Source organism: Aquila chrysaetos, chromosome 5, assembly GCF_900496995.4.
Source record: "Aquila chrysaetos chrysaetos chromosome 5, bAquChr1.4, whole genome shotgun sequence".
Classification (NCBI taxonomy): domain Eukaryota; kingdom Metazoa; phylum Chordata; class Aves; order Accipitriformes; family Accipitridae; genus Aquila; species Aquila chrysaetos.
In genome coordinates, this window is record NC_044008.1 from 58,329,764 (window position 1) to 58,345,870 (window position 16,107).

General features: G+C 50.1%; 1 protein-coding gene and 1 long non-coding RNA gene across 3 annotated transcripts in view; one reads left to right on the plus strand and one right to left on the minus strand.

Annotated features, from left to right (window-relative positions):
• The first annotated feature begins 1,263 nt into the window (after positions 1-1,263).
• The window catches only part of PLEKHO2 (pleckstrin homology domain containing O2), a 29,305-nt gene continuing 14,461 nt past the window's right edge, over positions 1,264-16,107 (plus strand). Inside the window, exons 1-4 of one of the 2 annotated variants that reach the window (XM_030015522.2) lie at positions 1,332-1,366; positions 1,402-1,506; positions 6,618-6,770; positions 13,366-13,482. In XM_030015522.2, the coding sequence (XP_029871382.1) occupies positions 1,498-1,506; positions 6,618-6,770; positions 13,366-13,482 (279 nt within the window). In that variant the 5' untranslated portion in view covers positions 1,332-1,366; positions 1,402-1,497. Of the gene's footprint in view, positions 1,507-6,617; positions 6,771-13,365; positions 13,483-16,107 lie in introns of both variants that reach the window. The other variant, XM_041123651.1, reaches the window with a different exon arrangement.
• LOC121233322 overlaps positions 8,415-16,107 on the minus strand; it is a 35,573-nt gene continuing 27,880 nt past the window's right edge. The window contains exon 3 of the long non-coding RNA XR_005932446.1: positions 8,415-9,070. This is a non-coding gene — a long non-coding RNA (uncharacterized LOC121233322). The remainder of the gene's footprint in view (positions 9,071-16,107) is intronic.

A 16,107-nucleotide genomic window follows, 5' to 3' on the forward strand; every position in this document is an offset into this window, starting at 1 on the left:
TGAGTGCGTTTGGTACCTCAGCCTCTTGTCAAAACCCAGATTCATCACAGCATGTCTATTAGCGGCTTCCTCCCCCCTCCCCGTGTGGGTTGTCTTTCTGCTGACATGGCAATCATTTCCCTGTCAACATGCCTTGACAGCACCAAGATTTCTCACTTCAAACCCTGGTGTGTCCCAGGGTCATTCCCAGCTCCTCCATTAACCCCTGACCCTGCAGGATGGGGGTAGCCAGCCCTGATGGATGCTCTGGTATCTCTTCCACCTCTGGTTAGCAAAAGCTGACTCCTGTTTTTCTTCCCAGCGCTTGCCATACCTATGCAGAAGAGCATTTAACCTGGAGGTAACGGGTGTCAAGACTTTTCTTCTCCTTTCTTCTTATCTTCTCTGCTGAGAACAATGGAAGCAAGGTTTGCAGAGGGAGGTAATATCTTTTTTTAGACTGACTGAAATAATTAGAAGAAAAAACAGGCAGGCTGTTGGGTACATGAGCCCTCCAGCAGGCCTGAAATAGAAGCAGAAGTCTGCAAAGCTGAATACCAGTGGAGAACAATAGCTCCAAGCACGACTAGTTGCGTTAACCAGTTCTGCCACCAAAGACCATTCCCCAGCTGTTTCCCTTGGGCTAATGAACCGCATCACCCCTCTGCCAAAACCCGCTGTCCTGAGACTACCCCAGTGCCAGGAGCCGCCGCTGCGGCCGAGGGAGCCAGGCTGCCACATGGACCTGAGCCCCCGGCATTGCTCCACATGGGCTTCATGATGCCCAGAGTGCCAAGATGGCGTGCCTCACCTCTCTGCACCCTGTGCCCTGTCCCGCTGCTCCCGGGGCCCTACCTGACCCCAGCGCTAGGGATACTGTCCCACCCTGGGGCCTGTCTGACCCCAGGGACCCTGCCTGACCCTGGGGACCCTCCGAGTCCAGGGACACTGTTCTATGATGGGGGTCCAGCCTGATCCCTGGGGATCTCTCCCACCCAAGGCACCCTGTCCCACCCCCGGGTACCCCGTCCCACCCCACGGTCCATGCCCCACCCTGCAGCCACCGTCTGACCCCAGGGACCCTGTTCATCCCACGGACCCACTCCCTTGGGCTCGGTCCCACCCCCACCGCCCCTTTCCCTCAGACCCAGCCCATCCCGGCGGGTCCCAGGCCCAGGCCCGCGGCGGGTGGGGCAGGGGCCGGGGCCGGGGCCGGGCCAGGCGGGGGGGCCGGGGCTGGCGGCGGGGGCATCCCCGCCTCCTCGCTCGCAGCGCCGGAGCCGCCGGAAACCCGGCGTTGCTGCTGCTTCTGCTGCTGTTGCTGCTGCTGCTGCTGCTCCCTCTCCCTGAGAAGTTGGTGCGGAGGCGAGAGCCGCGGGGCCCGGCCCGGCTCGGCCCGGCTCGGCTCGGCTCGGCCCGGCTCGGCATGCCCGCCCGCCCGCCCGGAGCCGAGCGGTGCAGCGGGGTGCCGGCGGAGCCCCTGAGGGGGCGGTGAGGAGCGACTGGCCCCGGCCCGCCATGGAGCAAGTGAGTCCCACCGGGGCCGGACCGAACCGGACCGGACCGGACGGGGAGAGGAGGGGAAGCCCCGGGACGGGGGCTGTACGGGACCCCTGGGGCGGGACAGGAGCCCCTCGCTGCCGCTGCCGGCCGGGAACGGGGGCGGAGAACCGCACCGACCGCTTTGGGCTTTTTTTGGGTCTCCACCGGCGCTGGGACATCCCCGGCCCCGCTCCGCCCGGGTCCGGTAGCGGGAGGCTGCGGGGGCAGCACGGGGGTGGGGTGGGGAGCAGAAATGGAGAGCCAGAGGATGGGGGTCCCTCCTCCCAAGCCGCCCCCCGTTGCCCTCCGCGCTCGCCCGGGTGCGTTGGAGCTGCCGCCCGGCGCTGGGACAGAGCATCCCCCGAGCTCTTCGGCTTTTAAACTTTCTGAGCGGCCGGGTGAGGCTGACGGGCAAACGTCGGAGCTGCCGGAGGACGAGTGCTGGCAGAGTCGGGCTTGTTCAAATGCCACGCTTGCTCAGGCCACCTTGTGCTGACTCTTGCTGGGGTGTTGTACTTCCGTACTGGAGCTGGGCCTGGGTCAGACCGCAAGCTTGGCCATGTCCACATACCTAGCAGTCTTCCCCAAGTCTGTCCTCCTCCTCCGTCTCTGCCCGGGACAGGTTTAACTCGGAGAAGGGCAGCAGTGCTTTTCTTTCACATGTAAGTTTTCACGTCCGTGAGATCACACCCCAATAATCCATCCCTGTGCAGATCGATTAAGATGCCACAAATTTATTAGCAAGTTAAACAGGTCGTTTTCTCCCCTCATCTGGCCGCGCAATTATTCCTGCTTCCTTTCCTTAAATGAGGTTTTGCTGCTCATGCACAAAGAAAGCAAGCTCCTGGTAGGGCGGACCGCCGGATGACTTGCGATGCCGGTAGCTGTGGCTTGTCTCTCCCCACCCCCTTATTTCAGCTCCCAACATTTGGTGGCAAGGATGGGAGCTTTTTTTAAAACAGCGGGGAGATGGCAAAGCAGCCCAAGTTGGTAGTGACTGAAAGTTGTTATTATCCGCCGGCATCCATGAAATTAATCCACAGCAGAGAAACTGCTTCCAGCTGGCGGTCGCCGGCCAAAGGGGTTTCACACCCACCCTGGCATCGACTGACCGGCTCACCGGCCGCTCTTCGTTAATGATAAATGAATCTTCCAGTGATCGCTTGCGGGTGGGGGCATCAGATGCAGTTCCCCAAGTTTCACGTGGATCTGAGCAGTTTATTTCCAGTAAGATGATTTTGCTCCTGTGGGTCAGGAAGAAGTGGAAGTGCTGACAGCCAGGCTCAGAAGATAATGTGGAAAGGGAGAAAAAGAGCGGAGGTCTGGAGATGCAGGTTGTCTCCTGGCAGGTGTTCATCCGTGCCCTGCTAGAGAGGAGTATGCAATAAATGAGCCACTTGCTTTAAGTGAAGTTACTGTAATTGGGCAAGAGACTTCTGTGCACTATATGTAGTTTGTAAAAGCACCACCGCGATTCAGCTGTTGGAGTTTTTTTGTGTTGGAAGACATGAAAAGTACGTGGGCTTGTGGGCCCTTAAAATACAGGGGCAGGGGAGGGGAGAAATAACCGTCTAATTGTTAAGTAAAAAGCTGTCCTGTCCCCCTAATTTGGCATCTCTGCTGAGCTGTGAAATGTGTGTCTAAACCAGGCTGGAAGAGTGAAACTCATGTTTCACTTCTAATGCCACTGGGATATAAATTGCAAAAATGACTTGTATGGATTGGTTTTGGGAGCGAAGCCTTTGGCATGAGCCAGCAACGGGATAACTCAGTACTTCCCTCATTTATGCTGGCTTGCTTGGCTGATGCCAGTGGGTTTCTTCTCATGGATTTACACCAGCATCAGGAATGAATCCAGGCCAAGAACATCCCGGAAAGCATATCTTAGTATTTCTTGCAAAAGGAATACCCACATAAAGCTGAATTAACAACAGCAGCTCATCTCTTTGTGCCGTGCTTCGGTTTTAGTTGTGGAATCGCAGGCAGAGAGCGCAGGACAGACACACCGCCCTGCTTTCGGTGCCCTGCCCTGGCCAACCTCCCCTTGCTGATTTGGTGCAGGGGTGGTGTAAAAATAATCCGCAAAAATGTCAGGCATCGTCTCCGAGACTTTTCTTGCTTTTGCAGGAGCAAACGGTCAAGTTGCATCATCTAGTTTTTTACGCCCTTAACCTGCAGGCAAGGGGATTGCAGCAGCTGCACCCCCATCTTGCGATGTGCTGTGTGCGTGCGAGGGGGGAGCTGCTGACCCAGAGTCCGGGCAGCTCAGCAGCCCCTGGCACCCGCAGAAGGCAGGATCGCACCGGACACCCATCACATCTGTCTTGTATAGCGGGGACCGGAGGAGGCACCAGGCAGCTCAGGTTCAGGTGACTCCTGCGCAGTGCAGTGCCGGGGGCAGAGCCCTTTGCTAGTGGCTGCTGTCATCTGCTGAGACCAGCACTCTCCATCTCATCTCACCTTCCCTCTCCTGGGCCGCTCAGCTGGGGCAGGCGGGGGCTCGGCGATACGGATCCTCTCTGCCGATGCTCCCGGGCGCTGGCACAGCTGGGAAGTCCTGGCTGGTGTGGAGGGAACCCCATGCATGGCTCCCTCCAGGTGGGTGGCTCCAACCAGGGCTCCCGAGTGGCCTGGGGAGAGGGTGAGCTGCAAAGCCAGGGCAGGTGCCATCCCCAGAAGGCCGGAGAGCTGCTGAGCCCGGGGGGAGCGGGTAGCCGAGCAGGCAGCGTGGGCTGCCAGACCAGCTCTGCCCTGGCTTTGCAGCTCTGCCTTGCGCAGAAGGGCAGGCATGAGCCCCAACTCCAACGAAGACGGTTACTGGGGCAGGTTGTTTTTTCAGAGGTAGATGTTAAGTGCTGTGTCTTCACAGGAAGTACTTTTATTTTAAAACCAGAGGAGACAGGGTAGTTTTCACTCTGCAGAGCACCGGGAGAGGCCGCGGATAGACCTATTTGCCATGTGATTTCAGATGGCCTTTCTGCCAGGTGGGGAAAAAGAACAGCAAAAATTCATCTGTAAAGCAAAAAAAAACCTTAAGGAGTAGAAACATTTTGGCAGCTGTTGGTCTGGAGTCACTCGAATAAACTCTTCGTACAGCTACATCCATGCAAAACTGCTATGAGGGAGGTTAAAGTCCGTGCCTGATTATCTAAAAATGACATCAAAAGGGTGCTCAATCAGGAAACGAGCAGGTCTATATTTGTGCAGCAGTTGATGTTTGCTGAAGTCGCAGATCACAACTGAATACAACTTCCTGGCAACCTAAAAAGTCAAGTTAAAAAAAACCCCAGGCAGTACCCCTCGTTTCCCGGAAAACTTTTTCATGCTCTGTCATCCTGTATTGTGGCCGTTTCAAACGTGGCTCAGTACAATTGAAATAACTTCTACAAAGGGCGCCAAGGATGTTACAGGTTTCCGCCTGATTTTCTTTTATTTGAGGTTTATTTGAGTTTCTTGTTCCCAGTCTGCACCTGAGCCTACCTGCAAAGCCAAGCCTCTTCCCAAACTTTGTGGGGATCAGAATAAATGTGGGTACATGGGGTATTTAATCTGTTTTTCTTCTTTTTATGGGTGTGAGCTCCCTCTTTAGAGTAACAGCTCACCCTGATGGCAGCTGCTGTCCAAGGGTGTGTTCACTGGGAGTCTGGTGCATGAAAACAGATTTGTTAGCAAGGCTTTCCTCTGAATTTTTGGAGCTCATCTGTACGCACTCGCTCTGTCCTGGGCACGGGAGTGTCCAGCTCCGATTCCTTTCCATATACGTGGGATTTCCTCATGTTATGAAACATGATGTCTGAGCTCCAGCCGCCCCCGTTTGTTTTGTTTGGGGTTCTTTTCCTATGTGAAAAGGTTTCATTCAGCAGCTAGCGAGGGCGTTTGGGGATGGTTGGGGCTCTGCCTTTGTTGCGCATCCTCTTTTTGTGCAAATGTGCTGGCTTTCTGCAGCAGGATTGCTGGTATTACAGACGGGGATGTGGAGGAAACTGAGTCTGGGGGGGACAGTGGGGTTCCTGGGAGGAGGCTGGAGGATTTGGGGTTGGCCTCTCCAAGTTGTTTGTGTAAGGGGATTTGGCTCAGCGAGGGATTCCCCGAGCCTTGCTCTCGGGAAAGAGGCTTACTGAGGAGTCCATGGGGTGTTGGGAGCAGCAGGGCACTCCAAGGGAGGGGAAACAGGGATCCTGGCTTTGCAAAGGCTCTTCCAGCGCACCGGAGAGGAGGAGAACTCTCATCTGTAACCGAGTCTGCTGGTGAAGGCAGTCAGCTAATAAGCCTGACTGCCCCCGCTCCCCATCTTAGGTTTCCTGTCTCGGTTTGACGAGAATATTGATATTGGATATTTCTGATGGTTTTTTCAAAGCAGGGAAGTTATGCATCTCCTGTTTTTTACCAGGCCTGGAAAGCCAGCAGCCTCCCAGTGCAGGATGCTGGGGCTCCCCATGCTGCTGTGGGTGGGCAAGAGCAGGCTGTGACAAACAGCAAGGACCTAAAGGCAGGACAAAATAAAACCCCACCCACTCTTGGTGCTGCCTTCTCTGCCGGTCCTTCCCTCTGCCTACAAACCACACAGGAGCCTGCCGGGAACATTTTAGTGCGGATATGATGAAATCCTGGCCCTCGTGCTGTGGATTTGCCCATGGGAGTTGGTTTGGGGGCAATGACCAAACATAGAGACCTAGAGGAGAAGCTTGCAGATGTGGCCAGGGGCTAAAATATGAGTGTTGCTACTGATGCCAGCAGGATCCGTCCCACTGGGACTCATCGGAAAGCATAAGGAGCAAAGCGGAGAGGAGGGTGCTTGTTTTCAAGCGAGCACTTGGTGCACAAGCAAGCAGGGAGTCCACAGAGAGGAGGAGGTGGACTTGCTGCCATTCCAGCAGTGTCCCTAGGGGTGGCCAGGGTCCATGCCCACTCCCCGGTCCTGTGGTAGCTGGTTGAGTTTTCCTCTGGAAGATGCTAGTCTTTTGCCTTGTGATGTGGTGGGAAGGGACCACGTTTGGTAGGTGCTGAGGTCTTCTCTGGGCAGGCTTTCTGACAACCTTCATTAAATGGATGGAAAGTGCTTTTGATGTAATTCCTTCTCCCTTCTGTCCTTGCAGGATACAAAGGAGGAGGTCTCAGAGAAACCAAAGTCTGCTCCGACTGCAGAGAAATACGGCTGGATTAAGAAAAGCAGTGGGGGACTCCTGGGATTGTGGAAGGATCGTTACATCCAGCTACGGAAAACACAGCTCGTGGTCTATGAGGATGAGGTATGGTTACAGCTAATGGCCGTGAATGAGGGGCAGGATCAGGCCCTTGGTGATGCACGTTCCTGCGTTTTTCACTTTCCTCCAGCCCATGCCTTTCAAAAGGGCTTCTCCAGTTGTCTCCAGGAAGGGTAAATGCTATAAAGAAGAGATAGCAGCTGCATTTTAGAGTATATTATGTATTATAAATATTTTAGCCAGTAAATATTTTGACAGTGCCACTGCCAAAATAAAAAAATGGGGGCAGGACATCCTGTGAGAAGACGAACGGAGTAAAGCTTTGGGCGGAAGCAGGATATGTGCTATGCCTTTTTGGCGTTTAAAGGATAAAACTGGATTGTAGCAGGCTGACTTCCCACCTGCCGCTTGAGGGAATGGCAGGCAACCCTGCAGCTGTTTGGCACCCCTCAAGCAGCTCAAACTGTTGCTAGTCAGACTCTTCAGGGTTTTGTTTAGCCACTGATGGATGCGGGGTGAAATTGTGAGTGCTTGCTGTCCTCCTTAAGCAGGGACACAGTCTGGATTTGGCTCATCTTTTCCCTTTACTTGAGCCAGTACTGAGCAAAGGACCCCTGGGAGCCTTGTTCTGGACTTCCCTAGATAAATTGCATGCCTTAAGTTCATGGCCTCATTTAGAGCTGTTTCCAATGAAATGAGAAATAAGAGCCGAGCCAAATATGTCCTGCGTCTTCATGCGAGAAGGATGAGAAGTACATGGCTGGTTCTGCCGGGCTGCAAAGGTGGCTCTTGCCTGAGTCAGGCCCTCGGTTCCTGGGCTGGAGGGAGCTTCTGCAAGAGCAGAGTTTGCCCCAAAAGTTAGAAATTACGGTGCAGAGGACAAGCTACAACCAAGAGAGGTTTGAGATTAGGGGTGGGTATGTCGTAAACCCTGCTGGTATATGGTGGCTAGAAGTTCATGTGTGCATCAGGGTAGAGGAGCATTTCTCATTGCCTGGTCTGCACGAGGATCACGTGCTTGTGCGGTCTCTGACAGAAGGGGATCTGGGTCATTTGTGGGCATCAGGATGACATAAAACCAAAATCATGTAAAGCCTCTGTGCAGTGTATCAAGGGAAGAATGGGGAAATGTTTCAGCAGCTGCATTGCTGCAATGGTTTCAGGAACAACAGGACTGACAAATGAGTTTTGTTCTCTTTTTTTTAAAAACATACTATTGCCTAATAAAGAAGTTTTGTTATAAATGGTTTAGGTTAAAGGGTATTACCTCCTCCCATATGCTGAACCCTCCTGCTCTTCCTGAATCCCAAAGCTTTTTGGAGGCATTTGTTCTTAGTTTTGAAATGTCATGAAGAGTGCAAGAGTAATGAAAGGAGAAGTCAATGTCAGGTGATGAGCCGCTTGGAAGGCAGGCAAAGTGGTGGGACTTTCTCTTAGGCAGAGAGATGCAGCCTGGTCCTGCAAATGGTTGACTCCTGCAGATTGCTTCCCAGTGCCCTGGACACCTGTTGACTCCAGCTGAAGCTTCAGGAGCTCGCAGATTCAAAATCTATAAACGTGACATAGGTTTTTTTAAAGGGCATGCCTTTAAAAACAAGATATATGGAGGCTCTCATTACCACAAGGGAAAAGGAGGCTTTTAAAGTAAGATGAATATTCACAGATGTTCAGAAGAAGGAAAAGTCCCAATCATTTAAAGGGTTATTTTATTATCTCAACAAGGAAAATGGCATTTGTAACAACCAGGCATAACGTTTTCTGGTAGCTTGCGGATTGAGGTAACATCCTGTAATAAATTGCATCTGTAAGCTACAGTAGCTACAAGGTCCCATTATTGTAAATAAGGGATCATGTTAATATCTATAGGCTATTAAACTGGCTTACAGTGAAGTCAAATATCTTAGGAGAGGAAATTGCTACAAAATTATCTGGTAGCACAATAGGATAGCATGTGATTGTGCAGACTCACTACAGGGGAACTAAAGGAAATGGCAATTTTCTGCACTCAGGAGGGGTCCTGTTGCCACAGAATTGAGGCAGTTCATGTTTATTACTGTATTTATCTTCCTTTAACGTGAGTTAGGGCAGTGTTGCTGTCTCTGTCTTACAATTGGGGAACTGAGTTTTTGAGATGAGAAGGGCCTTGCCCAATGTCAAAGGAGAGTCTGTGGTGCAGCGTGCTATGGTGGCTTTTATTTCTGGAGCTCCAGCTGCCGTTTTCCCCACTGTACCTTCTCATACCTGCCCTGCTTTGTGTGACCCTGGAGACAGACACAGCATCCCAGACCATCCACAAGCTGAGACATTTTAAAATGGGATTGTTCAGTGCTTGCTGAATTGGGGCCCTAGAAAAAGAAAGGAGATAAAGCTTCAGGTAACAGAAATACTAAGTTAGACCTAAATGGGTTAAATGGGAGTGAGGTCAGCTTCCATGTGGGAGGGCAGGTTTAGAGGCTGAGTATTTCAACTGGTCTAAGCCCATCAGATTTCCAGGAACTGAGCTAGTTGTGCTTTTATCGTCCCTCCTGTGTTTCAGCCCTTCACAAAGAGGTGCTAATATTGCCTTTAGCAGTTGTTTCATATGCAGGCACACTTGTTTATGCAATTACATGAGGCGGGCTGCACTTGTTGCTGAGGTTTGTGTGTGCAAAGTAAGAGCTGAGGGGACGGCCAACACAAGATGCAGGCAATAATTTTGTACCGTGTCACCGGAAAGTACAGTCTGAGCAGAACGCAAATACTGTATTTATCATCATCAATAGCAATCTGCTGGAATGTGCTCCCAACCTGCCCACAGAGTGTGTATCCCATATTGCGTCTGTTAGTCAGGCTTTTGGTTTGGTTTAAAGCGGAGCTACCTGCTGAAGACAAATTGCAAATGGTATTGTATTACCTGGAGCAGATGGGGGGTGAAAGTCATCCCACCGGGCTTCAGGTTTCTTTCAGCGGATGTGAAATGAAGGGAGATGGATTTCTTGTTATCTGCTGTGCCTCCATCTACAGGACCCCATAGCTGTACCCTCATGTAAACTAAGAACCAAGCGGGCAGGTTATTTCCTAACGGGTTTTCTTGTTTTCTTGTCTCTGCATATTCTTGCCAGAATAAAAATTAAGCCTTGCAAAACTACAGAGGGCATCTGAAGAACAGGCAATCCTATGCAGAGAGACTACACAGATCAGTATCATCACTCCATGGATTAGAGAGCATCAGGCTTGGGTTTGGGATTTTTTTTTCCCTGAACGGTGCAGCTAGTGGTTAGAGTTGGTTTTTTGTTGTTTTGGGGTTTTCTTAAGTGTGTTATTTGACAGGGAAAAAAACTAATAGACAAAGGGTCTTCTAGAGACCAGAGTATCCACTCAGCATTTAACAGTGGTGCAGTTAACATCTGCATTTTGCCCCTGGTAAAGTGATAGCAATGTATACCCAAAAGTGATTTATTAAAATGCTTTGAGATCCTCAGATGGAGAAGTAAATTATTATTTCAGGCAGTCTAGACATTGTACACTGAATGGAGGGGCATAGCCCATGAATGTGTGTCAGTGCAGAGATCTTTGCTGGAAATTATACCTTCATATAAATAAAAATTTCGGTGGGTCTTTTTCCCCCTTTGTATCAACTTTTTGTTAAGGAAATTGTTTGCCAAGTGTGATTCTTTGGTTAAGAGCACGCATTACTATGTTTAGGTGTTCAGTAGTTTTCTTCTTAAGGGCCAAGCTTTCAGACACATACATGTTTAAGTTGCAGCATCTGCTCCGCGAATAGCTAATGGAATTGGTTTTCTGCATTAAATCATGAATGTAGGGGTTTCTGTACCAGAATTTTAAATGTCTTATTGATTGTCCCTTACAGCAAGCACAAAAGCAATTTAAAAAACAAGGCCTAAAATCTGTAGAGGAAAAGAGAAAGGTGGCCTGAAGAGAATTCCCTGCCTTGATCGGCAGCGAATGCAGGGCCATGGGACAACCCTGCGAGCTGTGTGCTGCCAGGAGGTGTGACCACTGTGTGCGGACTCAACCTTTGTGTCTCAGGATGATGTAAAAGGATTGCTTTAACTTCTTTGGGACACTAGAGACCAAATGGGGTGGGAGCTTGTCCAGACCACGTGTCTGAGATCCGTGTATCAGGGCAGGACTCTGGAATTGACCTTGTCTCTGCGTGATGCTGAGTATCCTCCAGGTCCCAGGAGGTTGAAGGGACCTGGAGACCTGCGGCAGGGTCGGGTCTTCTGGTCTTTATCTTAGTGGTGCAGGGCAAACATAAAGGATCTCTTTGTGACCCAGGTAGGCTCACAGAGATGAGATGGCCGCGTGCAAAGGGTAAAAAAGAGAAAAAAGCCTCATTCTGGCACTCCCTGAACTCAGATGCTTTTCCTTTGCTCTCAGACATGAAGTTTTCTTATTTCTGTGGCTGCTTTCTTCCCTGCCTTCCCTGAAGACGATAACTTGCTTGAGAAGTTCAGTTCTCTGAGATGAAGGAGCCATAGCTTGCACAGTCAAGCCAGTGCCCCAGGGTCCTGCACGTCCCTGTCCTTGCTGCCCTTGTTCCCTGGCCAGGCCATAGTCCCCAGAGCCTCCCCAGGGAGGAGAGGGGCAGCTGGAAGGCAAGAAGCAATGTCACGGCAAAACCACAGCTCTCCGCCCTGCCAAGTCCTTCTTGTCCCCCAGCTCAGTGCTCAGCTGTCCTTAGGAAGTAGAGGACAGCTTGCACGGGATCAAAGGGAAGGTTCCCCTCCAAGGGGCAGGAAGGATGGCGTGGACAAGGAGGGTGACACAGAGCCACTGGACTATGCTGGGGACAGAGCTGCTCTCGAGAGTGGGGAGGGTGGGCAGGAGTCTTCGTGCTGGTCTCCAGTCGGAGCGCTGCCAAGCCGCCTACATCCTGAGCCCAGCAAACTTTCACGTCGGAGCTGGTAACCGCACCGGCCGTGCGGCAGTGCTGTGATGTGGGCGGTCGTCCACCAAAGGCCAGGATGAGATCACCCATCCCTGAGGCATGTATTCCTGACCTCACCCTTCTCTGTCATTTGTTGGCCACTGAGGGGTTATTATTTCCATCCCTGTCCTTTTGCAGTGACATTGCGATACCAGGATTGCAGCAGGAGCCTTGTGCCTTCAAAGGGCTCCGTAACATCAGCAGGATTTTATCTGCTAGGTTTTGGGTTTGGGCAGGATTAATCTCCTCCTCCTAGTATACATTTTCGCAGTTCTCTGGTCACGTTCACCCATTCAGTGTTAAATGCAATAAACAGTAATGTCATTAAAATCATAAACCTAAATTAGATCCACACATCCCTTGGTGGCTCAGAACTTTCTCTGTGTATCAGCATTGGTTCTGCCAGGCCTCCATCCCCAGATAGGAGGGTTAAAAAAACCTAAACACAGCCTCAGCTCTGCACAGCAACTTAAATGTCAAGTGGTAAAGGGAGGAAATTCCCCGCAGCCCACTTCCCTCTGAACTCTCCATTCCCTGCCTCCAGCCACGCAGCAGCTTCCTGGCTACGACACGTTTCCTCATCCCACACTCCCTCTCCACTCAGGAATTGCTAAATACAAACTCATACGGGTATGAGGAGCTGCCTTGGGGATGGTCATGGCCAGCGGTTTTAATTCAGGATGGTAATAGAGAGGTTCATGAGGCGTGCTGACCGTAGCTCTGCAGTTCTCACTGCTTATTTGTGTAATGCCTAGCGAAAGGGAGCTTTGGTCTCTTCTGGGCTACTGAGACATGAAGAATATTATCTGCCTGGTGTTATGCTGCGATTCCTATTAGGGATGGTGCTCTGCAGCTGAACTGAGCCACGCAGCACGTGTGGAATTTTAGTTATGTTACTGGGAGAAATGAGCCAAGATCGTGGCCGGCAGTCATCAGTGGAGATACACCAGAGATAAATATTCCCCACTGAGACGCTGGCCCTGACAGTTTTGCTGGCTGTACAGGACCATATTTCCAATCCTAAGCATTTTGACAGCTCAGAGCGTGGCTGCAAGAGGAGCACATCCCAGTCGCACGTGGCTCCCACTGACCTTGCTGAGGCTCAGCACAGCGGCAGGGCTGGCCTCTTATCTCCTCTCTGCCTTGGGTTTCCGGGGGGCTGCTGGGACCGTTGTCATGCTTGCGTTGTCTTCCCCGTGAAAAAGCAGAATAACTCCCGCATTCATTGTGGGTCAGAGGTAATGTCACCAAGCTACAGCGAAGCATGAGGAACGCTCTGAGATGATGCCAGGAAGGTTTATAAAAGTGCATCATGTTATTCCTCCTTCTTATGCCAGGACTGACAGCACATTCTCAGCCTGTGGCTGGGACCCGATGATGGGCAAAGACCTTCCCACCTTGTTTCTGGCTGCAGATCCCTGGATGAGGCCAAGAGAGATGGCAGAAGCTGGTGTTACTGTCCACAACATGTTATTTGCTCAGCCGCTGTGGACCACTAGCCACAAATTGGCCTGTAGCGTAAAGACTAGGGTGTTTTCTTAGTGAGATTGGCAGCCTGATTTATAGGGGCTTGCTGTCTGCATGCAGGTTATTTTTAAGGCAGGAGAGCTTTTAGACAGATGCAAGGGGAAGACATGCAGAGTTTGATGGTATATGATTGATTTCAGTGCCTCCTATTCATAATAATGTTTCATTCCCTCTCTGCAGGATGAACAGAAGTGCATAGAAACAGTGGAACTGGAGAGTTATGACAAGTGCCAGGAACTGCGTGCGCTACTAAAAAAGAAAAACCGTTTCATTTTAATCCGCTCCCCGGGTAAGAAGGTAGGATTGCCTTTCTCATCACCCTCAAGTCTGCTAACTCCAAAATGAGTTCCCAGGCAGCTGCGCCCAGAGCAGATGAAAGGCTCTGAGATTTAGCTCTTTGGCAGCTGGGAGAAATGACCTATAGCTGTGAATGGTCTACAGTGTGTAAGGAGGAACACTACTTGTAGACTTTCTTCTTGTCGGGAGGAAAGGGTCTTCCTGCGACTCAACTTTTTCCTCTTGATATTTTTCCTGCCTTATCATTTTCTTTCTTCCAGTACTCCCTGAGCAGTGGAGAATGACCATTCCCTGTGGATTCCCCCATGTGCTCTGGGTGAGGAAGTGTCCCTGTCCCAGCTGTACATGCTGCAGCTTTGCCCAAGTTCCAGTGAAATCAGTGATCCCAATCCATGTACTGAGACAGTTGCTGGAGTTGGAACCGTTGATCTGAGAAACTCCAGTGCAAAGTTACTTGCAGCCAAACAGTTCCTAGGAGAAAAGATTTAATTTGCAGAATTCATGAAACTCTACATCTTTAGCTTCCTGCACAGCATCTGCTTAGATCCAGAACCTAACAACCAGGCTGGTGTTGCAAAGCAGCTATACATCCATCTGAGCACTGACTGTATGCTTGCCTTACTTCCTATGTAGGTTCATCATCACTACACATCTTTGGAAGTTCTTAGCTCCTACTTACATGCTACCCATTTCAGCATCTTTATGGGCTGGGATGCTTCTGTTGTTGCTTTGAGGCATGACACTTTGACTTACTTCTAATTTCAATGTGATTTTATTGGCCTAAGAGGTCTTACTAAATCTCCCCATGCAAATCCGAGAGGCACAGAACATATTTATTTCCATAAGAATGTGAACAGGCAAAAATACCAACTTGCCTGCATTCCCCCATCTCCATTTTGTTTAAATAAATGGAGATTGTTTAGGCCTTGTTGTCATTGTTGCTTATTCTTTCACTCCAGTCACTTAGCGTTTATTCCTATAATAAGACTCCAGCTGAGTTCAGAGCATCATTGTGCTAAACTTCATTCAAAACAACAAAACAAGGATTGTCTTTCCCCAAAATACTCACATGGACCAGGGTGGGGGTGGAGAGAGAAGGTGAACGATGTTTGTTTTGCAAGTAGGCGCAGTCTGTATCAGGGAGAAAAGTGATGTTAAACACCATGCACCAAAGTGATGATAGCCTGGAAATTTTCACCCTGGGCTAATGAGCTCCTGCCCCACACCAGATTCTGGAGCAATGAGTCTCCCCAGTCAAAGTGGAGGTTTAGCATTTGCTTTGTAACTTGATTAATCAGAAATAATGTCAATTTTAGATCAAAAGTGGCTAATCCTGGCAGGTTTGGTGTGTTTTCTAGAGGGTGGCTCAATAACTACAAGTGCACACCTATTCCCAGGGAGGCAAATAAAAGCCTGAGTGCTCAGAGATGGGTGGCACAGTAGGAATTATTATCTGCAAGTAAGTTACTTAGAAGTGTGTAATAGCTGCAGATGTCTCTGCACTGCTGCATGAATCAACACAGGGTGTGTGAGACCTGTTCCTAAACCTTTCATTTCTTGCTAGGAGAAAGATATGCCCAAACTGTGTCCCAGAAGGGTAACTTCATCCTTTTGGCATGCTGGCAAGTTTACAGCTCCCCTGTTTTTCATGCCACTGATTAAATGGAGACCTAGATAGAGGCTACTTTTTATAAGGCTCTTTTGGTGAAAGGAAAGGCTTTTATAAATGAAAAGTTCCCTGTTTGTAGCTCCCCTCCCACCCTCCTTTTGGCTGGGAATCTGGTGAGGGTGTTGACACACAACATACTTTGGCAGATGTTAGAACAGGCTTCAATTAGGAGGCCAATATACACAACTGTCCTTCTTCTGTTTTGAAATTGCAGCTGTGGCGATATATATCAGCTAAACATTTTCCATTTGGGAGGCTTGCTGCCATCCACAGTTTAAAATCACCCTGTGAGCTGCCTTACCAAGCCTTGCCAGATCTTGCTAGGGTTTTTTTGCCCCCTCTCCTGAGCACAATGCTGAGGAATGCAGAAAGCCAGTGAGTTTGTGGGACTTATGAACAAGCTAGGAAAGGCCATTTCTGTTTCAGTGCGCAAATAGGAGTTTGCCTGTTGAAAACAGGGAGCCCAGTTTAACTGTAGGGTAATCCTGGTTTAAATCTTGGATGGGATATTCTTGAAGAGCAGAGGGCATGAATCAGTCAGTTAAAACTAATCTGCAACTAGAGTTGCACCCAAATAACTAAGTTGCCTTGCTAAACACTGGTCTTTGATGGATGTAGCCCAGATTCTGCTTGCTCTGTTCACGAGGATGACATTTTTGTTAAGCTGTGACAATATGAGCATGTCACATGCCTGCACTGGTGTGGAGCTGAAACGAAGTGCTGCTGGAAGTGTGCAAAAGACCCCTTCTGCTTAGAAATCTCAAATGCTTCATTCCACCTGCAGCAATTAAATGAAAACTGTTGGATGCAGAGAGCTGAGTGTGTAAGAAAGGGCAGCAGACTTGGCCCAGAGACTTTAAAACATACTCACGATGCAAAAAGCATTGTAAATGATGCTTGGTGTAAACTGCCTAGAGACTACAGAGATTGGCACAAGTCTGGTATTCAGCGGGTCT